The sequence below is a fragment of the Eimeria maxima genome, genomic scaffold (genome assembly GCF_000499605.1).
Source record: "Eimeria maxima Weybridge genomic scaffold, Emw_scaff57, whole genome shotgun sequence".
Taxonomy (NCBI): domain Eukaryota; phylum Apicomplexa; class Conoidasida; order Eucoccidiorida; family Eimeriidae; genus Eimeria; species Eimeria maxima.
Window position 1 is genome coordinate 29,336 of NW_013563898.1, and position 25,361 is coordinate 54,696.

A 25,361-nucleotide genomic window follows, 5' to 3' on the forward strand; every position below is an offset into this window, starting at 1 on the left:
AAACAGTAATTAGATTATACAGAGAGGGCTGTTTATACGTTTTAAATTAAGCTTTTATAAATTTGCTTTGAAGCAGATAAACAGCCGCCGTCTTTAATGTTTCCTGAAGCATACAGAAAATTAGCAAATAAGGGCAGCAAAGATGTGTCGGCAAACAACAGCGGGAGTATGCCTTCATCCCGGTGGGCCCTGCACAACAAAACTCAATCCCAATAAGCCCTATAGCCTAAACCCTAGACCCTAAAAGCATCTAGTTGCTTAGTTGCAAGGTACTCGTTGCCCCACTAGACTCGCTAATAATATATATTCAGCTAAGATCGGCTTTGATGAGGGCGAAGAAGCCATTTCATACATGTGTTTACAGTTTGTGCTGAATGTTTCTCTCTCCTTTTGTGAATGTATACATACATATATAATAACGTGGCCTTGTTTATCAGCTTCAAATACTATAATAGTCTTTAGTGTGTAGTGTAAACAGCATCGTAGATTCTTTTGATCTCCTTCAGAGAAGGTTCGGGGGTCTTGATTGTGTGCCTGTTATAATCACAAGGTACCTGTCGTGATGCATGTAGTATTATGTGTGATATAATATAGGTGATTAGAAAAAGGTTCGCCGCCCCTCTGTGCAGGTGCGCATACACCCTAAGGGGAAACCGTGCGGAGAAACGTCGTAAATAAAGAATACTGCATGCATGCCCTTGGAGAAAAAGCAGCTTTAGAGAGTTTCCAGATAGCAGACAGAGGACACTACCAGGAAACCCTTGCTCTAAGTATGAGGAGATTTACGATATATTGCAAAGACAATGGTGCATTCCATCAGTGCACTAATTAGTTAAAAATAAATATATTTTTAATTTGTTTTCATATTTTATATTTATTTTATTGCTTGAAGGCCAAACAATGCGGCAATGGCGACGGACGAAGTGCTCGTGTGCCAGTTTGCCGGTTGAGGGTCCAATGGCCCCCCTCCATGAAATCAACCCCCATTGGGGAACTCTTAACTTTAAATACAATAAACTAATATCATTTTTATTTCGATTAATATTAAGTGAATTTTAGCTAGACGGAATGAACAATTTCAGGTGAATATCCAGTAGAAGTTTGCACCCTCATTCGAGTCGCGAGCGGCTTTCCTGGCTCCCTAAATGGGTCGTCTGCCGGCTTCTGCTGCTTGTAATTTTCCGTTTTTATTTGATTTCAAGTTTTAATACGGCTTTAATTGATATTACGTCTGAACCAAGACCACGTTCTTCTTTATTTCGTCAGCAATAGCGCTCCCACCCACCGGCATTGAGGCTGCGATAACCCACCGCAGGAGGCTGCAAATTGGCTCTAATTAACTGCAAAAAGCGCAACTAAAGACACGAAGGCCCCTTTAATTACTCTTATGTACGTTCAATACTTCCCGCAGCCCCTCTTTTCCTCAATCAATCCGTTTACGCGTGTGTCTGAACTGTCATGTCACCATTACGGCGTGTGATGAGCTGCAGCGCTGCGATCCGCAATGAAATGCACCTCCGTCTCAAATCATAAGCCCCGTAAGGGGGCCCCTAGAGAAGCAACTGCAGCACTTCTTCCTCAGCAGGGCCCTGCAGCAACAACCCCCCTCGCTCCTCCAGCTGCATCGGGGCCCCATAATGCTACCCCTCATCCACCCCCAATAACTGCAACAGCCAAACTTCCTCCCTGTGTGAAATGCTCACGAGGTTTTCTCGATATCACTGAGTTGCTGCGGCAAGGCCTCCCAAGTCAGCTTTACTGCAACATACATGGCATCTATAAATATATGAATATATATATGCACAAATATATATATAACTGTATTTCCTAATATTGTAACACGCTAGGTACACAGATTTCTATAGAAGTGGCTGATGTGGGCATCTTTAAGATGCAGCTTAGGAATATTAATGCCTCTAACGTAAGCATCGAGTGTACGTACAGTTCGAAGCCTGTTTGTTGTACATGCAGCATTGCCTCCTAACATCGTTATAGGCGGCAACAGCAGAACATTTGTGGATTATGTACCGGTGAGTCTGTGTGGAAGCAGCAACAGCAGAAGCAGCTGCAACGGCAGCAGCAGCAGCAGCAGCCGACATGTTCGTGCAAAATCGGTGGGGGCATATTATGTGTTGTGTTTGTTTTGTGTCTTTCTTTTTTTGTTGTTAGACCGCTATGTTGCCTTATCCTGTAGAGGAGAATATTTGGCTAGGAGGGCCCCGGCCTGCATGCGTTGCTTCAATACCTGATCATGTAAACACTGCAGCAGCAGCAGCACCACCACCACCACCAGGAGAAGCAGGAGGAGGTGCCGATACACCTGAAAGCCCTGAGAGGGATCTAGCACGACTTCTGCCATATGTCCAGGTTCAAGCAGCAGCAGCAGCAGGCAACATCTCCCCTCGTGACCAAGTTGCTCTGATGCAGCGGTTGCTGCTTCTGCTGCTGCCTTTGCTGCAAGGCCAAGGGCCCTCAGACACCTTCCTTCGCTGCATGTTCTTTAAGCAGCCCCTTCCCCCTATACTGAGTGCCTATAAAGCAGGACACTGGAAATCAGCCTCACCAGCAGCAGCAGCAGCAGCAGCAGCAGCAGCATCAACTGCTTCTGCTGCAGTAGCGACTGCTTCTGCACAGGGGAAAGCAGATAAAGACGCAGCACAAACATCTGGAAGGCCCCGCGGTGCATCTGCAGCAGTAACACAAGGCCGTGTAACAAAATCAACGAGAATAGCAACAGCAGCAACGGCAGCAGGCTCCGTGCCTGTGTTTGCTTGTGCTGATGATGATCCTCCTGCCTTAGCTCTGACGTCTCGCTTAGGTTTGCTGAGGTTGTTTTGTGCTGTATACGCACGTCTCTGTATTCGTTTGCATGCGCTAGGTTGTTTTGGGGCTTTGGAGGGTTTAATGTTTGCTGACGAAGCAGAGATGAGCGCCGTAGACACCGCATGGGACATGTTGGTGCGGCTGGGGCCTAAGCCGCCGCAGCGGAGGCAGCAGCAGGGAGAAAGACTCTCGCAGCAGGAACTCATAGATACAAGAGAAGAAGAATTTGCTGCTTGGGCTACAGACAGCTGGCCGGTAGAAGATACATGTTTTGCCGAGCTACTCCTCTGGAGAGGTTTCAAAACTCCTGTTCCTCCTGCTGCTGCTGCTAAAAAAACGCGCTTTCGCTGTAGACAAGACGGTCTCCTGCAGGCACTCCCTGAGGCAGCGCAGCTTCTGTCTGCTGACGAAGAAGCAGAAGCAGGTGAAGTCTGTATACATGTGCTTCTTCATCTTCCTCTGCTTCTTTCATATGAAACCAGAAACATTTGCATACATGCATGCATGGATGCATATGTAGCTGCTATGTGTGTAGTGTGGTGTGTGGTGTTGCGGCTGTGCGTGTGTGCGCATGCAGCTGCTGCGCTTTGCTGCCGCTTCCTGCAGCTGATGGGTCTGTTTGTTGAGTGTTTGGCTGTAATAGGGGACTTAGAAGCTGCGGGGCTTTCTCCTTATGATCCTCGTCCTTTTATTGCTGATAATGAGGACGAAGTAATAAAACACCTTAAGTGTCAGCAATTTATTAATAAATGTAAATATCTACAAAAATTTGGCTTAACACCTGATGGCCCCTCGCTACACGCTGCACTCAACTCTATAGATGGGATGCTGCACCTCCTGCAACAAAATGTGTGGCTGCATCCACTTCCGTGCAGCAGCCGCAGCGGCAGCAGCAGCACCTTTGATGTAGAGCTCTGTTTCAAGCCCTTTTTTCGTCATTTTCGTGGCCCGGTTTTACTTCCTCCTGCTCCCGTATGCGCAGCCTTATATATACAAACAGCAGGTTATGACTTTCTGCTGTTGCTTGTCCTCTGCTGCTGCTACTGTTTTTACTACTGCTGCTGTTGTAATGTGTACACCGCGGTTGTCTACCTGCGCTGGTATGGCGCTGGAGGCATTTGCCGTTACTGTTGCTGTAGCTGTTGCTGCACCTGCTACTGCTGTTACAGTCTGTGTTGCTGTAGCTACTGTATGCATGCATGTTGTGTATTTTTGCATGCAGGTGCCTAGCGTGAAGGGATTTTGTTGTGCATTATCTCGTATGTTAGGGAAGTTTAATTATATGCTATCTGGTTCATGGGAGACAGACGTTCCTCCTTGTGTACCCTTAAGTTGGGGTTTTCGTTTAACTCCCGTGCTGCTGCTGCCTCGTGTGCTGCTAGAGGATGTATTTACGTCTTTACCTGAGCACGAAGAAAGCCAAATAAGAGGAATTAATTGGATTATTCCTCGTCTTGCTTCTTGTGTTGCTAGACAAGGAACGGATCGTCGTGCAATGCATGCAACATGCCCTGAACACGGCAACGCTGCTGCTGCTGCAGGCGCTGTTGCTGCTGCTGCTGTTGCTGCAGCAGCAGCTGCTGCGAGTGCTAGCGCTGCTGATTTTGTAGCATGTGTGGGATCCGGCCACTCTCCTCCATCTGGCACATCCTCTTCGGCTGCTGCAGCGGTGGCATCTGCAGCAACAGCAGCAGCAGTTGCTGCTGCTGAAGCAGCAGCAACTGCAGGAGACGAGGAAAATATAGAGGAAATTCCTTCTTACATGCTTCGTATATTAAGTTATGCAATGGTAACATCTGATGCAAAAGAGTTCGATGCTTTATGGTCTTTACATAGATTACATTTATATACCCCACAAGAGCAGCAGCAGCAGCAGCAAACTTCTATTATTGATGAACGTTTACTACAAAATTGCTGCTCTCCTATCTTCCTTCCTTCTCAGTTTTGTTCATGCCAAGATTGTAATCTTTGCTCTAGGTGGAGATGGCACTTTAAACAACATGTACTAGATACGTACTCCGTAAGAAATACACACATAAGGCAGCAGCAGCAGCAGCAGTAGCAGCAGCAGAAGTCGACGCATTAGCAGCAGCAGCATTTAGAGCTGCTGCTTGCCACTGCTGCTGGTGCTGCTTGTTCTAACAGCCATTGTAGATTAGCTGCCTGTAAGGTATTGTTGTTTGTTTCTTGGCTTTTGTATGTATGATTAAATCCTTAAGAAAACATATTTGTATTTTCTGTTTCTTTTTTTATATTTGTGTATACAGACACTGCACGAGACGCCGCAGCGGCAACAGCAAACGCTGCAGAAGCGCCAGCAGCAGCCGCAGGAATTTGTAAGATGGACAGTACAAATGAGTGTATCTCCTGCTGCTGCACCTGCTGCTACAAAGGTACCAAAGGCCTCGACGTGCCCTTGGGGCCCCCACGCTCCTCTTATACAGCAGCTTCCTGTTGCAATAGCTTTATCAATAGACGCTTTGCTGCTGCAGCAGCAGCATGTACTCGCCCTCGTCTTGCTGCTGCAGCTTTATCAATACTTAGAGGAAATCACCATCTATTGGAGCTTATTAAATGTTGTGCTGTCTATAGAGGACGTAAGAATATTCCTGCTGCTGCTGCTCCTCCTGCTGCTGCTGCATTTGCTGCTTCTGCCTACATTTGTATCGCCAGGCGCTGCAGCATCTAGCGTGCTGCTGCTGCTTCTGTTGCTGCTGTTGCTACTGCTCCGGTTTCTCCTGCTGCTGTTGCTGTTTGTTCTTTTTGCTCCTGCTTCTGCTACTGCTATTGTTGCTGAATGTGTTTCCTCTTTGCTGCTGCATCTTTTATAGATACGTCAGTGGCATGTTAGGCAAGTGGTAAAGGACGGAGAAGAAAGAAAGAAAAAGGAAACGCCAAGAAGGGCACAAATGCTCCTCTCTTTATTCCTTTGTGGTAGATTTATGTACGTCAGGTGCACGTACACCTGGAGGTTTATTTAATATCTCTTTCTTTCTCTCTTCTTTATTCGATTCATTTTCCTTCCTTTCCTTTTCTTTTCTTCTTTATTTAATTTTTATTCTTCCTTTCTTTTATTGTTTTGTTTTTTTATTAATAGATTGATGATAAACCTCCGTCTACGTCCCCATGATGTACAAAACATGCGCAGCGTTTTTTGGCCTTTTTACAGTGTACGGTGAGTACAGAAGAAATAAAAATATTCTTTTTCTTTACTCTTTTTAATTCCTTTTCCTTTTATTTATTATTATTATTACTGCTGTTATTTCTATTAATAGGGCTATTTATATTATATTTATTTTTATTTCAGGCAAACATTAGTATGGGTATACTCACGTATGCCGTCCTATAAGTACACTTAATAACGTCATTTTTCTTTATTAAATATAATAATACAATATATTTTAACGTTTATAGTAATAGCAATAATAATAAAGCATTAGCAATAATCCCTTGTTATTGTGCTCATGGCTGATTTTCTGTATGAGCTATTCCTTGTTAATCCTGTTCCTGCTGGTGCTGCAGTTGCTCAGCGCTGCATGCATCGCTGCAACCGCTACTGGGGTTGAAGCCTTCAGGGAAGGCGCTACCTGCATGGGGCCTCGAAGCTCCTCGGGTCCAGCGGCCCAAGCGTCCAGCTGCCCGTGCTGCTGCTGCTGCAGCAGCAGCAGCAGCAGACACCGCAGCTGTAGCCCGACTTGCGCACATCCCTACACTCCTTGTGCAGCGCTTCTCCTTTGATTGTCTCTGCAGCGCCATAGAGGCAAACTACCAGGTAACAATTAGTTACTCTTTCGCAGTATTGGATAAGACGTGTAACAACAGGCCTGGTTGCTACTGCTGTTGCTGCTGCTGCAGATCCTGCCCAGCAGCAGCAACAGCAGCAGGAAGGATAGGAGCCGCGCAGAGAAAACATAGATATTGTAGGAAACAAATAAATGCGGTGCTTTTAATGCATTTTACTGCCTTGCACAAACATTCATGCATGCATGCAGGCATGCATGTGTGCATAAATTGTGCACGCATGCATGTATTGTGCAAGCATTCATGGGCTTGCAGGCCTCCACCAAAGGGGCTTCTGACGTAGCAGACGCGCTACAAGGAGGAATGCAGTGGCTATCACGTGCAGGGCAGGAGCAACAGCTGACGTCTGCTGAGAAGGTTAGTTCGTTTGGCTGCTGCTGCTGCTGCCGCCGCAGCCGCTTAGCTGCTTAACTTAAGCATATGCCTGCTGCTGCTATGTGCCAGCAGCTGAGGTGTAAGTACACCTCAGAGGGTACGATGTGTTTGCCGTAGGCAATGATTGAATTGATTCGCATAGATGTAGGAAGGCTTAGGTAGGGAGATGTGGAAAGATTCTTATGTGTGTTGCCAATAAATCATAAAACAAAATAATTAATTAGTCTTATTCATACGTCTTATTTATACGTTTTCCCTTTATTTCTTTAGGGGCATAAGCAGCGGTATCCCTAGCAGTTCGCGCGGTGTCCCTACACCTCATAAAACCTGTCGACGCGTTTCTTTGTTTTTCCTCTTCTTCCTCTTTTTGTGTTTGCATTGATTTGTAATGATTGTTTATCTTTTTGCAGGGATATAAACAGGCATTGAAGGAATAGATGGGTCTTTTAATATTCCTCTCTTCATGCTGCCCATACTCTGGTGTCACCACACTTATATATACGAAGTTTATGTTCAATGCATGCATTATAAAAATATGTGTTGTTATATTTAAATAGAATAGAAACCCAAGAAATTAACTACTTAAATTAAATCGCATGTATAGTGTCTAATTAAACAAATCTATGTATTTGTTTTGTTTTTGTGGCTGTCCTTGCTCTTCTTTTTTTCTTTTGGCAGACTTTCTTGTTTTCGTTAGTTAAGGGGCATATCTGTTAGCTTTTTTCTTTCTTTATTATGCCCTCCCTTCGTTTCCCTTTTGTCCTTTTATCAAACAAAAGCACAACGCTGAACTTTTTATTTGTTCACTGCTTCCTTCTATATGCAAGTAGTTCTTTTTGCGCATTTTCGTGAAGTGTATGTACACCTGAAGAAAATGCTGCTGTTGCTAAAACAAGGTTTTCGTCTACCTAAGGTCTAAAGTCGACTCTTTAGGGTTTGTGGCTTAGGAATTGAGGGTTTAGGGTTTAGGATTTAGGGTTTGGTGTCATCCAGAACCTGGCACCAGGTGCTTCCATTTATTTAATGCACATTTACTGGCTTAAATATATTTATTTTGTTTTCTAATTGTTTTAAAGGCTTACTTTTATTCAAATTGTATATTAGCATCTACAGATGATTGCCTTTCTTTCTCTGCACCATAACATACACCGACGCGATCATAGTATTTGCGCCTTTAATTTTTTGCCTTCTTCCTTCCATTTGTATGCGTATGATTTAATTTTGCTTTCCTTTTTATTATTGACTTTTATTTATGTATTATTTGTTGTTTAATTGTACGTAAGGTGCTGCTGTTTACTGCGGTGTACTGGCCGACGACAAAATATGTTAAGAGGTCACTTCATTGCCTGAAATATCCCACTCGTTGTGCTTTTATTCCCTCAAAAATTCATCTTTTCTCCCTAAATTAAAGCAATACTATTTACATGTATTTTGTATTAAAGACAAGCCTTGAAGATAACGGTGGTGTACACCAAAGCAGTTGATTAGCCAGCAGAACTCCACTACTTTTCTATTTCCTTTAAATTATCCTTTTTAATTTATTTACCTGTAAAAGTATACCTGGGGACTTCTACCTGCATACTTGTCGTGCCTTCTGCTGCTGCAGCAAACTCTTTAGACTTCTACTGTTCTGCATCCGTTCTTCGTCTTATTCCCTATTCGCAATTTCTTTGTCTCCTTTTGTATATCAGTTTGTTCTTGAGGGTTTAAATCAATAATTGTGCTCGATTACACCATACACAGAGCAGTAAAAAGGAGGAGAAAAACAATTAGTATAAAGGCAGAAATACACAAACACGCATGTAGACTGCATATACAACAAAATCATAATATTTACGATGCTTGTATTTTTAGTAAAAGGAGCTGCAGCAGCAGCAGCAGTTGCAGCTGCTGCTGCGGTGGCTGCTGTTCCTGCAGTTTCCGAAGGTACCACTGCTGAAGCACAAATGTTAGGGCAACCTTCTCAGATATTTCGCCCTTATGATTTCTTTGAACCTGCAAGGAATATAGCCGTAGAGGGAGGGGAGCAGCCATCCAAGCGCATCGGTGCTTCTGCTGCTGCTGCTGCTGCAGGGGACCTGTTGGGTGTGCCGCCTAACTTCGTCCCTTCTTCTCGTTCCTCTTTCGCTGCACATGACTTAAACCTAATTCAAGGTACTGACGACGTAAGCACACAAGGAGAACCAAGCGGGGAACTGAAGGCTCCAGAAGCAGCAGCAATAGGACCGGAGAAACGAAGTACCCTACCAGCACCAGCTGCTGCTGCTGCTGCAGCTGAGCAGGCAGCAGCCGCTACTGCTGAGGATGGATCCGCAGATCCCCACCAAACAGAGATTGTCGCATCATTAGCAGCAGAAGCAGCAAAGACGGAAGACGGCTCAGCAGCAGCACTCTCCGTATTATCGGTTATCGCAAATATCCTCGAAGCAGAAGCAGAAGCTGCAGCAGCAGCAGCAGCGGCAGCAGAAGCAGGTGCAGCAGCCGCTCAAGAGTCGCTTGAGCTACTGCTGTTGGAGGCGCTAACTATAACACCACGCAGCGAAGCAGAAACAATTTTTAAAATAGAAGAAAGAATAGACAGACTGCTGCTGCAGGGTTTGCTGCCTGAGGAACAGCAGCTAGCAGCAATAGCGCAGCTGCAAACAGAATTGAAGTCTATTAAAAAAGCATTGGAAGTAGTAAATTATCCAAAGACAGCAAATACTAATAAACCCTTAAGAAAGAGAATTCATAATAGACTTGCTGCTGCTACCACTAAACAAAAACAACTGCGGAATAAGCTAGAAGTAGCACTAGGGAACGTAACTGCCTTGATGGTGTTTTTAAAGGAAAGGCAGGCTGCAAATACACCCCGAAAACAAACAACAAGAAAAACAGAACAAACAGTAAAAAAACTTGACCAAACTATTCATGTCTTGGAGAAAAAAGAAAAGTTTTTATTGGACTGTCTCGATAAACTACGCGTGCAAGAAGATACAATGAATATTTAGATCTTAAAAATTACCTCCACTTTTTCATTCCCCTTCTTTTTGTATTTTATATTTTATATCTAATGCAGTCAACTCACGTGAGACGAAGAACAAATATTGACCAAACGCGTATACTTATTTCTTTTTAAGAAGCTCCTTCATAAAAAGGAACTTTAGGCTTACAACCAATAGCAATAGTAACAATTACTATTACTCTTCACATTATAAGACTTTTTATATATTGTGCAAAACGCTCACAAGCATAGACTACCACAGCAAACGGGTTCTACTTTGCATGCACTAAAATTCACAGCAGGAAGGTGGCTCTGTACTTTCGTTCGTTTCTCTCCTCCTCCTGCTAAATACACTTCACTTTGCTAATTTCGCCTCCTTTGCGTCATAGAAAAAGAAAGATCCCCAATAGAAGAGAGCACATTGTGCAGCCATAATGTGCAGCTTCTGTCATAACACTGCATACGAAATGCCACTTAGTATTATTGTACTGCAGATTACAAGCGGTAGCCATTGCCAGCATATATATGTGGCAGGAGGGAAGCAGATATAACAGAAATATCTTTAACGGAGAAGATACAGACAGGAATTGCAGGGGAATTAAACGGCATCTACCGTCACGTTTTCGTACAAATACCCAGTCAATTTCCCTTTTTTTGCGTCCCTTTCCCTCCAACATAAATAGACATTCTGCTCCTTTCATTGATTCCTCAACGCCAGAGCCAGCATTGAGGGGTCTAAGCTCTGCCCTTTGCAGCTTTCTGTCGTTGTTTATATGGCTTGTTGCTCTTGCTGTTTGTCTCTGTGGGTCTCGTGAAGGCTTGGGCTTAACCCTCTTAGGGCATATATGCGCATCGTTACTTTTTGTCCAAATGAGCAATCGGCAGGCGATGATGGTGATGATGTTGATGATGCGGGTCACAGAAACTTGCGCCGTTCACATACGCATGTGTTTCTATTAAAGCATGCATTTGCTTCTATTAAAATAAATCTGCATGCGCTCTACGTAGCGATGCGCTTTCTTAGTGTTATTTGCTGTTTCTCCGTGTATGTTGGTCGCTTGCTTTGCTCCTTGTTTGCTTTGTTCGCTCGTCCTTTCTCTACTATTAATCCACTAATTAGTATACTATCTAATTTATAGGCCTATTATTATTATTTATTTATTCAGGGTTCCCAGCTTCCACTTGTCTGTTCGTTGGTTTGTTGCGACGGCGGACCCCCGTGAAGTCCCAGACGCCCTCCTCCTTCTTTGCTACCTCAGCGCTGCTCTCTACTGCAGGTGTTGCATGCAGCGGCTCTGCCGTTGCATGCATAGATTCGTCTGCATGCAAAAAGGCCCCATGGGCTTCTCTGTCCCTCCCTTTGGAGGCATCTCCCTTGGGAACCTCCCTTTGCTGATCTGGCATTTTGCTGCCTATGGGCTGTCTGCTGTATCTGCGTCTGAGGATACGTTCGAGTTGCTGTTGCAGCTGCGCTTGCTGATTGGTTGTTGTTGCCCCTGCTGTGGTGTTGTCCCTTGCGGTGCGCTTGGCTGTGTGCCTCCCAGCAGCAGCTCCACTAGGACGCAACGAGGCAGCTGCAGCATCATCTTTTAAGTGCAGCTGCCGCTCATTCGTCTCGCGCAGCAGCATCCGAAGGGTAACGTGGGCTTTTAAGACGGACTGGAGGCCCCCAGGCCGCCAGGGGGCAAAGTAGGTGTCGTGCCACTTGTAGTACAGCCTAAGGAAACAGCGAAACAAGCAAACAGACTTCGACCAATACCTACACCGACATCTAGGAAAAGAAGAAAATATGAAACGAAACACAAAACGAAAGGCCAAAACAAATTAAAAGGAAAAAACGACTAAAAACACTAAAAACACTAAATACCTCCCCTGCTGCAGCGAGTTTGGCGTGATGTTGTGTTATGGTTCTTTTTAGTCATTTTTTAGGGGTTAGGATTTGCTAGCGCTGAGCTCTTCCTTGGGTTGTACAGACGAAACAGTGGGCATGCAAGAGTCAACGGCAAACGAGAAGGACCTTCGCGTCATTCTTCTGAAGAGCGAGCGAGGAACTAAGATCTGTTCAACTGTGTCTGGTTGCAAGTCTTCTATTTTAACGCCAACTTCTTTGAGATACTCTTGGCGTTTAGCACGCAGTCGCCGAGCACAGACAACGCCAGCATACTCCAGTATTTGTTGCTTGCGGGTATCCCATTGCTGCTGCCGCTGCTGCTGCTGCTGTCTGAACTGCACGTACACCTCATCGAGTTCGTCCCACGACGTTCCATACACACCAGAGTACTTCCAGAGCTCTTCAAGACGGAGACGATTCACCCGCAGCTGAAGTTCATTCAAACGCGACGGACCCCCTCCCACAGCAGCAGGTGCAGCAGCAGCAGATTCTGCTGTTCCCTCTGCTGCTGCTCCACCTTTTCCTTCTGCAGGCACAGTGCAGGTGAAGGGCTGGAGGCGGTGGTTATGCAAAAGAGGGTTCGGCCACAGGACATTGGGCTCGGGGTACTGTAGCCACTTTGTCTCTCCCTCCTCATTCAGCGCCATATCCGGCTCAGAACACCAGCGAGAAGGTTCCGAATACACTCCTTCTCTTCCTTCTGCCGTTGGCTTCGCTGGTGTTGCTGCTCCTGTTGGCGTCGCTGCTTCTGATGCTGCTGCTGCTGTTCCTTCTGGTGCTGCGGGTGCTGCTCCTGCTACGGCTGCTGCAGTGCTGCAGTTGCGCATGCTGAGAAGCGTCTTTACAACATCCTTGACTTGCTGGGGCTCTAAGTCTTCAGGGTCGGCTGTGAAAGGAAAGGGATGCGGGTTTGTGAAGACAAACTCCTTAAGAGCGGGAGGACAATCGCTAAGATCTCCAGCGCAGATATCTTCCAATTCGGCATCATCTTCTATGTCTGTTTCTTCTCCTTCTTCGTCTTTGTCCGATGCAACACGGATATCCGATAGCACATTGTCGTCGCCTATACATTTATATGGCTCATCCGTTTCGAGGGGGTGACTCTGATCCCCGCTAGCTGCACAGCTTTCCCTCTGCTGCGAAGAATTCGGCAGTGTTCCCGAAGTAGCGAGCCCCCGCGCTGCGATGAAGTGGAGTGAGGAGCACGTAGGGGGAAACAGCAGGTTGGTAGGCCTAAAGCCAGCCCATTCTGGTGCATTTGATATAGACAAAGGAACCGAAACGTTTATGCAAAGGGGTAAAGGTAATTGAACCCGGAAACGCTCCACATTTAGGCGAATGCTGCGGATTTGTGCCTTCATGGTAGCCAGACAGCTAAGGGCTCGAGATCCTCTACAACAATCCGAACCCCCAAAACATCCTCCGGTATATACACATATACCTCAGAGTCTAAATACAGTTAAAAAAATTAATAAACCATAAACCACCGACACCATGAGTAGTGGATTTCCACTTTGTCCAAGCAACGATAGTCAGACAACGGAAAGAAGGGGATAGGCTCAAGGAATCTTCTGCGCTGCTGAAGTCAATATTGGGTATTTTCACAGGAATATGCTTTAATGAACATTCCAATAACACATTTAATTAACTCTTTGGAGAATTCGGGTAACGGATCGCAAATGGCAACCGCCTTCCTCTCAGCCGCCATGCATGCGCCGTACGATTGTCGGCAGCTGCTCGTCACCGCGCACGGGGAAACAAGCAAATAAAAATACCACTCTTCATAACAAACCGAAATTAGATCAATTGAAATATGTTATTGAATTGCATTAATTAGGGTGCACTTATTATAGTTTATTTTGTCTTTTTCGGCAACTCTCGTCCCAGCACACCTAAACGACCTTAATGCAAATAAAATTACTTCACCGATGAAATTATTCACGGCAAATCAATTTAAATTTAACGTGATGCAGCGTACCACTGTGCTGAGCTTGCATACCTCGCGAAATTCCCTACCGTTTCCGAACTTCCTATTTAAGCGTTACTTGGGGAGCTACACTACTAATGAGTGGTTTACGTAAACACCAGCCTACACCCAAGCCACACGCAATTCAGCTGCACCACTTACTGCAGCCACCAGAACCAATCTGATCTCTCTGCTGGGGGAAATGCATTACGTCGTATCCTGTTCTCTGCACGGGTTTATGTAGGATACGAAATCAGAAAAAGATTTCTGCACGAAAAAACTGGAATTACTCAAGCAGCCTAATGAGGGATACAACGCAAAATATACCGCGTTGTAGAGCAAATTACAACAAAATATGGCACTCTAAGTACAACTGCAATACTAGGAACATTATGCCACGTACAACAACATATTACCCCGCAACAAAAGCATACGAATGTGAGGTATGGAGCAAATTTAAGTCAAATACGTGTTTTTTCCTAGGTTCGCTGGCGCATGGCCCTCGCGATGCTATCCAGCAGCTGCTGTCTCTCCGCCTGCATACGGCGTTGTTCCTGCTGCCTTTGTTGCACATTAACGAATATAGAGAAATGCAAAGGGATATGTGTCGGCTGAAGAAGCAGCAGCAGCCGCTGCAGCTCCTCAGACACGGCTCCCTGCGCGTCTTCTGGCAGGTCGTTCACCAACTGTGATGCATTGCTGCTGTGCGGATCCCATGTCCGATCAAGATCTCGATCTTGATCCCTGCTGTCCTCGTCCCCGCTCTGGTCCTGTTGCCAGACACGCTGCTGCTGTTGCTGATGCGTGTCTTGTATCTCCCTCACGCGCTGCAGCACAGGGACCTCCCAGTGTCTGAGGAGATCGGCGAGGATGACTCCGTTAACAGCAACACCGCACAGCAGGCGCTTCCATTTGCTGCTTCTAAGTCCTTCCAGGACATGATCGGGAAGAAGACTCTGCATAGTCAGCGGCAAGTTAAGCACGGGGCCCCTTGGATATTCTGAATACAGCGGTTCCCACGCATTACGAGTAGGGGCAGCAGCAGCTGCTGCAGTTTGCGCCGCCTGCGACCGCTGCTGCTGCAACAGCAAGTCAGGCCACGCGTGGCGCTGCAACTCCTGTTGCACCGCGTCTTCTTCTGCTACTAATGAATCCTTGCGAAGGAAGCAGTGGAGGTGTCTAGACAGACAGTAGGAGGGTAGCCAAACGGAAGAAATGGGGCATTCTGCTGTCTCCCTCTGTGTGGTCGCCGTACCTACTCCACCAGGTATCTCAGGAGGCACCTGAGGACGCTCCCCCATATGCACCGGAAGCAGGACGTGCTGATCAGCTGTTGTGGAGGAGAAACCCGTTAGAAAAGAATCACCGTCTGCTGCTCTTGCACCCGGTGCAGCAGAATGACAGGCCGAACCCTCCGCCACCCCACCGTTGTTGGTGAAGATGCTGTTGGCCGCGGGATCCCTTTGTGGGAGCAGCAACACCTCATGTGTCAAGAAGAGGGTCTCTGCGAGTTCGTCGACAACTGCCTGGGGAACGAAGACAGCCTCCCTCAGCGCAGTATTTGAACTACCACCGAATAGGCCCTCCCGGACCTTCCTCTTCAGCAGCGCCAGCAGGGACTGCAGGCCGTCTGTGTGCGGGTAGCTGCAGCTTCCGGTGCAATAGCTCCCTCGTGCTGCCTCCGCCTCTCCTTCCTGCCCCCAAAACACGCAGCGGCGCTCTGGAACGCATGCTGCATGCAAGTCACAGTGGTGCTGCAGCAGCACGCGGCAGCAGCAAGGCAACGCAGGCGCGATTGCGGGGTTGAAAACCTTTCTGAAGACGACTTTCTTTGCCTCGTTACCCTTAGGAGGAGCAGTTGCTGGTGCTGGTAATGCAGCAACAGCAGCAGGTGGTGCTGCTGATAATGCTGCTGCTGCGAACGCCTCCTGGGGGGAGCACGGGGACTCGAAGCCAAGAGGCAATGTGGTTCTGCGCATGTCAAGCAGCCCCGGAGAGCAGAGCCTGCTGACAGAGAAAGGGCGCAGGAGCTGCAGAGCCTGCGCTTCAGACAGGCGGCCTTCGCGGAAGAGCTGCACAGCAATGAGGATGTGGTGCAGCAACACGCTGTCTCCTTTCAGGAGCTGCAGCAGACTACCTTCAGCAGAAGCCCCTGTAAGCGCCTCCACCGTCTCTACTGCGTAGCGAAAGATAGAACGGCTGCGCGCGCTGGGGAACGGCAGCCCAGAAGTCTCCGTCGCAGCTGTATAGAGCCCCAAAGCCTCGACATCGAACCTAGCACCACCCTCCAGCAAATTGTTGATTGACGACACACAGGCCGCATGCTCCAGAGCATCCGCGTCTTCCTCCACATGCAACCCCCCCCTGCTACTGCTGCCCCTGCTGCGGTTGGTTTTGTTGTTGGCGTCTGCTTCGATTCCTTCTGCTTCCGTGGGGGAAGTGGGTTTGTTTGCTGGAGAATTTTCTAGGATCTGCGTTGGTGCAGGGTACGCGTCTGTGGGAAGGAGAGACAGGGAGTTGGCTGCGGGCTGTTGCTGCAGCAGCAAGCAGTTGTCGAGTGCTGCATGCGCCAACAGCATTTGCACCAGGGGCTCGGGGTCGTAGGCCTCCGTGTCGAATGCAGGCCGATGCAATCCGAAGGAACCAGAGTCGCTGAAAGCAAAGGAAGCCAGCCCTGTACTCACGCAGTCACCGCGTTGCAGCTGCAGTGGCAGCCGAAGCTGCTGTTGCAGCTGCAGAGCCTCTAAGCCCCCTTTCAACACATGCAGCAACACCTCAGCACCTGGCGTCACAAAAGTCAATGCACGCCGCAGCATCTGCAGCTGCTGGTCCCGCTGTGCCCGCAGAGCTGCCCGAAACAACAGCTCATGCTGCAGAGACTGAAACAGCTGCAGCTGCAGCAGTAAAGCCGGAACCCGCTGAGGCAACACACGGATCTCGTTGTAGCTCCCCTGCAGCTGTTGCAATAGCAGCCAGACACCCCCTGCAGCGGTAGTACCAGGAGTTTGAGGCGCAGAGACACAGGAGACAGCACTAAATGCGGACTCCGGGACATGTGCTGACTGAATGCCTCCTGTAGCAACAAATCTGCGCTGGCTGAGACGAGACGCATGAAAAGAAACGAGTGCAGCAAGAGCAGCAGAAGACGCCACTGCAGCTGCTGCATCTTCTACTGCCTGGGGCTGTGGAAGGGGATCGAGATCAATCCCCGAGGGTTTCTCGCGGCAACGGCGCTGCCTCTGCGCAAGCTGAGCGTACAGCCGAGAGCGCTTCTGCATGCGCAGCTGCAGCACCGGGTCATTGACTGTTAGCGGCCTGCACGTTAGGCGACCGCTCGTGGTAAATGCGCACAGCACAGTAATAGATCCGGGAGACTCGGGAACGCCTCCGAAACCAGCCAGGCTGCTAATGGGGGAGGAGCACTTCCTGCAAAGAGCAACCAAACGCGGGAAACGCCCTTCTTCCTTCTTACTACCTGCCGCTGCAGAAGCAGCATCTGCTGCAGCTGGTGCGGCTGCCGTTGTTTCTTTTGGAATGGAAATGGGGTTTTTCGCCCCGCAGACTTTGCAGCGGAGGCGGCGAGGAGGGACTGGGAGGGTTCTGCTGCTTTCGCCGGTGAGCGCGCTGCGAAGGGAATCCGAGATGGGCAAGGTGAGGAGACAGGCGCCAGCAAAACCATGGAAAGAGGCAGTAGCTGCAACTTCGTCCACTGTCACCTGCAGCGGATGCTTCTGCAACCACGAGGAACCAACGGGAGTCCGTGACGAGATCGGCTGGCATCGATCCCGGTGCTCTGCCCCCCAACTCGTTCGCGGAAACATACAAACCTCAGCCTGCACAGACAAACACCGCCGCTGTTGCTATGGCTGCCGTTGCTGTCCCATTGGTAGTGTCTCCTCCTGCTATTCCTCGTTTGTGCTGCATTGTGACCTGCTCTGTAGCGGTGCAGCGTCGCTGGTACCTGCCAAGATATCTCCACAGTCTCTCTCCTGACGACACGGGGGAGACAGCCGCTGCGGATGACCTCGAGGGGCGAGGGCTCGAAGTGCGGTCTTTGGCTCCGCAGGCGCATGTCTCTGTCCGCGCCTTCGCCTCTGCTGCCACGGGATCGGTTTGAGGGGACAGCAGTTTGCACGGGGTTTGGGGGACAGTACGCCGGGTGTACTCGGAGGGAGCTACATACGACGTCTTCGTTGCGCCACGAGAAAGCCGACAGCAGGTCGTAGGTACCGCTGGCCTGGCCTGATCCTGCTGCAGCGCCAGCCGCAGCAGAAACAGCTGCGCGACGCGCAGCAATACCTGAGACGCTGGATGGATGCATAACCTCCGAAGCAGCCACCGCTCCCGCCTTGTCGGTGCTGCTGTGCCAAAACAAGCTGCGGTACCTACACCCCATCTGCAGCACACAAGCACACGATTTAGCTGCTACCTATCTTCGCCTCCAGGCGCGCACGTATGCACGCATTAGATAATGGATATTGAAAGAGGGAGAAGAACGTGTGTTGGCCATAAATTAGCAATCCAGAAACAGGTGCCAACTGGGTCTCCACGTTTCTCCGTAGAGACAGGCCCATGGTGCCTCCTTGGGCAAACAAAATTGAAAAGAGACAGTTATACCAGGAGTAAAGGTAGCAAACGGGAAAGGGAGAAAAAACACAGTTGACAGGAAACAAACAGCGGAGACCATCAGGCAAACGAGCGAAAGAGAGAGGGAAAACAAACGAACGACAGAGACTACCAAACCAAAGAGAGAAGCGGACAGAGGAGAAAAGCAGACGGACAACCGATATAGGCAAGGACACAGAGAAAGACAGGCAACAGCAAGAATTTTCGAATGTCTGTTTGGCATTACCTTGCGTAGGGAGGGAAGGCCGATGACGGTAAGGGGTTCGTGCATAGCTCTGGCGTCGAAGAGGCAAATGGCTTCTGTTGCATCATGCGCTGCAGCAAGCAGAAAGGGGTGTTGAGGGTGTGGGGCGAGAGCAGTGAAGGCCGTGTGATAGCTTGAATTTGCCGTGCATGGCGCATAGAGAGATTCCGACAAAGTCTGCACGGTGCTACCGTGCGTCGGGGCATGCATAGCGGGGAACAAGCGGGTCATGCTCTTCGCCTGGCAGACAGCAATAACAACAGCAGCAACGATATCAACAGCAACAACAGCCCCAACGATATCAACAGCAACAATAGCCCCAACGACATCAACAACAGCCACAGCGACGGGGGCAGAACCAATAAATCCATTCCGTACTAGTGGACACTGTGCAGCAACAAGGGAGAAGAGACACTGGAGGCTCCTCTTCAAGCAGCAGCAGTAAGAAGTTGATGAACAAGAGAGGAGACAAATACAGAGACAAGAACAGGAGGAACAAACACAGAAACAAGAGGAACGAAAAGAAGAAGAAAGTCAACAAGAAGAAGCAGACGGAGAAAAAGGAGAAGAATGTGAAGCTGAAGATGATGATGAAAGAGAACGTACCCGGAGGTCCAGGGCCCACAAATTGTCGCTGCCTAGAAGGAGGGTTTGTGTTTGGTGAGGTGAATAGCACAGAGTCTGGAAGGACTCGGCGGAAGGATCGGCAAAGGCGGTGCGGTGCCTGTACCGTAGAAAAGGGCGTGAGGCGCGACGAATGCTTCGACTCCCCACAGACAGAGGAATCGCCGGCTCCACCTCCATCTAACCGACAAACGCAACGCATGCGTGCAACAGATATATATACACGCCATAAAGCCCGTTTCGCCTGTATGTACACTTGCGCATATATAACGGACTACCGTAAACGTGTGGAAGAAGCACGCACACCATTATCTTGAGGTTTTTGGAAGCCATGTTTCTACTGTCGCATATGGAATCCGCAGTGAGCGCTCTGGGTCTTACCCTCGCCTCTTCTGCCTTCCAGATGCTGACAACGTTCGAGTTATACAGAAAGGCGGCCTCTCCAACATTTGCGAAGCTGACGGCAATATTGATAACTGCAGTTTGCGGTGGGTTTGGCTTGGGTACGCTAAACACAAGGGACCCTACTTCTTTGCCCTGCTGCTGCGGGGACCCTCCTTCTAGTCGTGGCACGCGCCTTCCATAGGGGGCATCATGGATCACCTGCACAATGAGCTCTCTGCGCACGCCTCCATCTTCAAATCCGCAGCAACTATCTTTGTTCTGCATGGGGGGATCCCCTAGAGGTCCCCTCATGTTGAGGAGGCCTTCGGTTTGGTGTCGCTGCCCTACAGCCTGCAGGGATGCCACTGCTTCTTCTGGGAGCATGTCTTCTTCTTCGTGTTTGAGTTTCGCTACATATAGTCCCCTTGCGTTTCTTGCGAATATAAACTTAAGGAAGGGGTGCTTGTCGTCTGTCTTAACTTCGAGCAGGCGCTCAGAAACAAATGACTCTTTGGGTCTGATGCTCTCTAAAGGGTCGGGAGCATGCCGTGCCTCCCCTCTAGCGTAGACATTTCTCACACTGCCGCTACCATGTACCTCGTCACCCATAGGACACCAGCAGCAGCACGAACAGCAAGTGCTGCCCCTACTGCTGCTGTTGCTGCTGCCGCTGCAGTCACTTTTCTTGGTTTGCTTCGAGCAGACGCGAGGCCCCCTTTCACCGGCTACTCGCCGCCCCTCCCCCCGTGTCCACTGGAAGGTGTTAGGGTGCAGCTCAGCGATACTGACGGCTTCTAAACCCAACGAACAACCTGCTGCATGCACAGAGAAAGCCCCTAAATCGCCAGGCGCTTCGGGACCACAGCCCAAAGTCGGAGTAGCCGACTCCTCCTCGCTGCTGCTACTGCCGCTTCCACTCCTGCTGGTGTCACTGCTACTGCTGTCACTGCTGCTACGCCGCTGCGAACCGGAAAGCCTTTTTCTGTGCCTCCCCCGTTGCTGTCGTTGCTGCTGTTGCACGGATGAGGAGGGACGTGGCAGGCTTCTGGTGTAGACAACATCGTCTAGGTGGTGAGACAGAGCAACCAGCTCCAGCGCGCTGTGTGCCAAACCGCAAGGAAGCACGAGAACAGGAGTGAGTTTTGTTTCCCCTGCTATCTCCTGCAGCGCTTCATAGGGAATATACTCCTCGAGCACCGTCGTCGTGCGAGCGGCTGCTGCTGCTGCTGCTGCCGCTGCCTTTTTCCTCTCCCCCCCCACACCGTACGGATCCGGGTCGGTTGGCAGACGCGCGCTGCAGCAGCAGCAGTGGGGCTGTACGCAGACAGCCTGCGGGTGGTCTGGCAGCAGCTCGTCGAAGTAGCAAACTCCCACAGCATTGACAATCTCCACCTCCAGAGAGGGGTTACTACTCTTCTTAGAAGCCCTCCCTAGAGGCAACGACCGGTCATGCGGTTTAAACCCCCCAAGAAAACAGGTAAGTAACGAACACGGTTCAGGCCCACGCCCTCTATACACTAGGCTGCAGCCGCTGCTGCTGCTGCTGCTCAACCATGCACCTGCACGGTACGAACCCGCCCAAAAGGGAGTGTAGGTACACTCCGAAGGCAAACCATTCGGGGACAAATGAGAACCGTAAGGCAGTCGCCTTCCCCCCCCTAAACCCCCAAACTCCACTGGTTCCAACATTGCGTGGATCTCGGCCTAGCCGTTTGGCGTCTACAGCCAAGGGGGACCCGTCCATTTCTCGCTGGGCAGATGCTTATGATCGGTAGACCTATTACCTAGGGGCTCCCCGTGTCTGCTGACAAGGGGCCCCCTTCTCCCCCTGCTAATACAGCTTAGGGTGGTTTGACTAGCATTCTATTTCTAATGCTCTTTCCGGCAAAGGTGTACTGCTGAAGAATAAAGACGGCGAAAAAAGGAACTAGGAGGGGCCTCCCTCCACACTCGGCAGTGACTTCATAGAAAGACCCATGCACAAGCCCTCTAAGCTGACCTTCTACTTGAATGCAATTTAAATAAACATCAACCAAAACACCAACCACAAAAGCAACAGGGTACAGCGGGGCCTTCGAAATGATGGGCCCCCAAGATAGCCTCGAGAGGGAGGGGCCCCCGCCGGGGCCCCACCAGGTTTTGTTGGTTCGACCCACTGCTCGTTTTCGTCTGTTAAGAATGGTTGAGTGATTTCTCTATCTTATTTCATTTGGAAGACTCGAGTTCTGCTCCTCTCAGCGAGTCCGGTTGCGTATTTTTGTGAGGTGAGGTTTCGTTAATTTGTGGCATTGCAGCGCATACCCAGGAAGGGTATGCGTGCACAGGGTTTTGGGTTTACGTACTATGATTCGCTTCCTGGCTCTTGGCATTCACCTTTTATGATTTGGATCCCAATGACCTAGGCTTCCTAAGGCCCGGGCCTTACACTTGGTTTCTTATCATTTAGGGGTTCCAGTTGACAGCTGCTTCGGAGAGGCCCTCGGCATTTCTCTTTCCTTTCACTCGTTGCTGCATTCTACGAGCACATGAGAAACAAAGAAGAAGATGCAGTCGTTGACACAAGCCCTCAGCACGAGGGACGGAGGCGCCCACGCTACAACGGCGGCGGCAGCAGCAGCAGCAGAGAGGAGCGCGCAACCAGTCCCTCTAGCAACATGTGGATGCCTCATGGACATTCTGAGGGCCCCTCAGGTGTTCACACTAAGCCCAAGAAGAAGCAAAAGGCCTTCGATTGGAGGCGGGCGCAGCGGCAGCGGGTGCTGCTGAAAATTGCGTACAACGGGGAGGCTTACGCAGTGGGTTTATATTACCTTAATGTTTTTGCTTTGTGGGCTCGTCCATGGAGCTGGTCCAGTTTCCAGATGATGGAGAGCAGCAGTACCAACTCTCGGAGCAAAAGCAGACGCAGCACGGGCAACCTAAGGAGCACAGTAGTAGGGGAAGGAGCATCAGCAGGAGCAGGATCAGCAGCAGCAGCGTCACCAGCGGCGACAGAAAAACTGTGTATTGTGTTGTGTTGGGGTATTTCTTTAGGGTCTTGCCGCACAGGCAGAGACGTCCAACATTTTAACAGTTGAAGGCGAGCTGTTTAAAGCTCTAGAAAAAGCATGTCTAATACCCAATAGAGCAGCCTGGTGAGAAAGGCCCCAAATGCTACGGTTTGTGGTTTAGATTGAGTTGGTGTTAGTTTTGGGGTTTAGGGTGTAGTGCTCACAGTCGTAAGTAGCTTTGCACAGAGCTTGTTTGTGGCTTAGTTTCCGTGCGTGCGCGGGCCAAGGGTGTTTATCTTCCTCTTGTACGCTGGGTCTTTGTAGTCTTTGTAGCCACCAGCAGCAGCAACAACCCCAGCACTAGCAGCAGCAGGTCCAGCAGCAGCAGCAGTAGCAACGCCTGGATGGGGTCGTCGTGCGTTCTTGGCATGCACATTTGCTGCAACATCATGTATTTGTGTGGTATTTGTGAGGTGCTGGCCTCTGCTGTGTGTGCTGCTTCTGCCGCCGCTGCAGCAACTTTTCGCGGTGCGGACGTACAGACAAGGGAGTGCATGCGGCAGGGAATTATATCTCTTTAGACCTGCGCATATTGTGAGTCTATGTGCGGCCACCTCAACACCCGTAGCCGAAAGATTCTAGAAGAGCTGCAGCGCATTGATGCTCGTAGTGATGCTCGTAGAGTTTCCGGTATAGGGTTTGGACGGTTGTATCTTAGATACTAGCGTGCATAGTTTATGGTTTGGGGCTGGAACCTCATCTGGCGGACCCTATTTGCCCACAAAGTCCCTTCTGTGGTATGCGTTTGCTGTTTTTAGAAAGTCGAAAACGGAAGAAAAAGAGGGTAGGCCGCTGGCTGCATTCATCTACATGCTGCTGCTGTTGTTGCATACAACCGGCTGCTTCTACTGTGTGCAGCAGCATCTGCTGCTGCATTGGGTACGAGTGAAGGGATCTGTGGCTGCGGTTTATGCAGGATTCACAGGGAGAGCCAGGATGGGGTACAGTCACTTGTATACTCCGTATATCATATTTCTGTGTGAATATTTGGCGTCTGCTTTAAGGGGAGCAGAGCTTCTGTTTAGGGTCTCTGCGCTTGCTTCTTCAGGAGATTGTAGGGTGTATGTGTTACTCATCAATAAGCTTCTGCCCCCAGACATCCGCATCCTTGCCGCCACTCTTGTGCCACCGACGTTCGATGCTCGGTGGGTTCAGCACATAGGGTTTAGAATTTGGGGATTATCACATAGGATGCAAGCTGTCGCTCTAGCGTTAGAAGGGGCTTAGAGATTTAGGCTGTGTCAAAAACAGCGAAATTAAGGAATATGGATGGCACACCGTAGGCCCCCTCATCGTCATGCCGTGAAGCTGCGCCCAACAGCCAATGCAAGGAGAAGGGGAGGGAGGGAGAGAGGAGGCCCAGCGAGACGTCTGTGTGTTATTTGTGCCGTGCAGTCGCTGTACTGGGCACCCTTGAACTCCATATACTTAAACATGTACTCTTAATATATATGCGTACACATTTTGTATATATTATATACATGATAATATGCATATAGATATATACACCTTATATATGTATAATGTATGTACCTCCATTTATATATGAACGCATATGCAAGATGTTTCTGCACACAAATCTACATACGTCAAAATGTACAATATGCAGCTCCATGCGTCTGTGTTTACATGGATGTTGGTGTTTTGGTTTGTTTATGTGGGTTTAGGTTTGACTGTTTGTATCGGGTGTACAAATACTTTTTCAGCTTAACGGGGCTGGACCTGCAAAAGATGCAGAAGGCGGCCAGTAGATTCGTAGGCCAACAGATCAAAGCCGTAGCAACCTCTAAGTTTAAACTGTCCCCTCAACATTTCTTAAGTCAACACTAAATAGACAAAACCTAAGAAAGCAAAACCACGGGCAGGCAGTTCGTCTCTTTGGTTGCCTGTACCAGTGACCTAGATCTCGTTTTCTCCATTTCTCTAAAATATCCATTAAGACGGCGTGAAATCTGCAACCACAACCACCACACTCGTCCCTGACCCAACAGCCATGCCATTTTGCCTTCCCATAATGAGACACCTCATATGCTGCCTACAGTGTATCGACTTTATCTTTGATATGCATGGTACTCATGATATGCATCTCTGAGGTAAATAATATGCAGGACAGAATGGCGTGTCTATAATATGCATATGTGCGGTTTTACTTCCTTATTGTAAGCCTCCTAATGACTTAACCATTTTCCCCTTTCCTGCGTCCTTTCGCTCACAGATGTCTTCAGGCGAACCCAGTTTGTTCCTGTTTGCGTTTGCAGCTCGGACTGCACAACTTTCTTCGGTTTTGTAAGGTGGATAGGAAGCAGGAGAGAAGTCTTTGGTTGGTTTTTGTGTGTTTATCGCTTTCTAAGACATCTGCACGCGAATCTCTCTGTATTCTATACCATGTTATGCATGTTTGTGTCGGCCGTTGCGTATTTGCCCTCTTTTGGTTCTTGCTCAGATCCCGTGTATTTGCATGGTGCATTTAAGTGGCGGTGGGGGAGGGTTGACGAAATGCGTGCTTACTGCTGCTGTTGCAGCAGCTACACCGGGACAGCTTTCCCCGCCCCCCCCCTCCCGTTGCAGCAGGACATCCTGTCTTTCAGCTTGTT

General features: G+C 49.0%; 5 protein-coding genes across 5 annotated transcripts in view; 3 read left to right on the forward strand and 2 right to left on the reverse strand.

Annotated features, from left to right (window-relative positions):
• Window positions 1-1,891: 1,891 nt before the first annotated feature.
• On the forward strand, window positions 1,892-3,433 carry EMWEY_00008870 (hypothetical protein, conserved; the record flags this gene model as incomplete). The annotated part of the gene is made up of 3 exons (XM_013478660.1): window positions 1,892-1,921; window positions 2,170-3,078; window positions 3,401-3,433. The coding sequence occupies 3 exons, from the start codon at window positions 1,892-1,894 to the stop codon at window positions 3,431-3,433; spliced, it is 972 nt and encodes a 323-aa protein (XP_013334114.1).
• A 5,404-nt stretch (window positions 3,434-8,837) lies between these two features.
• Window positions 8,838-9,989, forward strand: EMWEY_00008880 (hypothetical protein; the record flags this gene model as incomplete). The annotated part of the gene is made up of 2 exons (XM_013478661.1): window positions 8,838-9,677; window positions 9,828-9,989. 2 exons carry the CDS (start codon window positions 8,838-8,840, stop codon window positions 9,987-9,989), a joined length of 1,002 nt encoding a protein of 333 aa, XP_013334115.1.
• A 1,151-nt stretch (window positions 9,990-11,140) lies between these two features.
• Window positions 11,141-13,234, reverse strand: EMWEY_00008890 (Chromosome III, complete sequence, related; the record flags this gene model as incomplete). The annotated part of the gene is made up of 2 exons (XM_013478662.1): window positions 11,141-11,699; window positions 12,000-13,234. 2 exons carry the CDS (start codon window positions 13,232-13,234, stop codon window positions 11,141-11,143), a joined length of 1,794 nt encoding a protein of 597 aa, XP_013334116.1.
• A 1,084-nt stretch (window positions 13,235-14,318) lies between these two features.
• Window positions 14,319-21,406, reverse strand: EMWEY_00008900 (hypothetical protein, conserved; the record flags this gene model as incomplete). Its single annotated transcript, XM_013478663.1, has 5 exons — window positions 14,319-17,265; window positions 17,801-18,117; window positions 18,692-19,096; window positions 19,316-19,513; window positions 19,715-21,406. The coding sequence occupies 5 exons, from the start codon at window positions 21,404-21,406 to the stop codon at window positions 14,319-14,321; spliced, it is 5,559 nt and encodes a 1,852-aa protein (XP_013334117.1).
• Window positions 21,407-22,242: 836 nt separating this feature from the next.
• EMWEY_00008910 (Genomic scaffold old, msy_sf_4, related) overlaps window positions 22,243-25,361 on the forward strand; it is a gene marked incomplete at both ends in the record, with an annotated part of 4,377 nt that continues 1,258 nt past the window's right edge. The window contains 7 exons of the mRNA XM_013478664.1: window positions 22,243-22,512; window positions 22,751-22,851; window positions 23,224-23,301; window positions 23,526-23,551; window positions 23,816-23,912; window positions 24,435-24,522; window positions 25,119-25,228. Coding sequence (XP_013334118.1) covers window positions 22,243-22,512; window positions 22,751-22,851; window positions 23,224-23,301; window positions 23,526-23,551; window positions 23,816-23,912; window positions 24,435-24,522; window positions 25,119-25,228 — 770 coding nt within the window. The remainder of the gene's footprint in view (window positions 22,513-22,750; window positions 22,852-23,223; window positions 23,302-23,525; window positions 23,552-23,815; window positions 23,913-24,434; window positions 24,523-25,118; window positions 25,229-25,361) is intronic.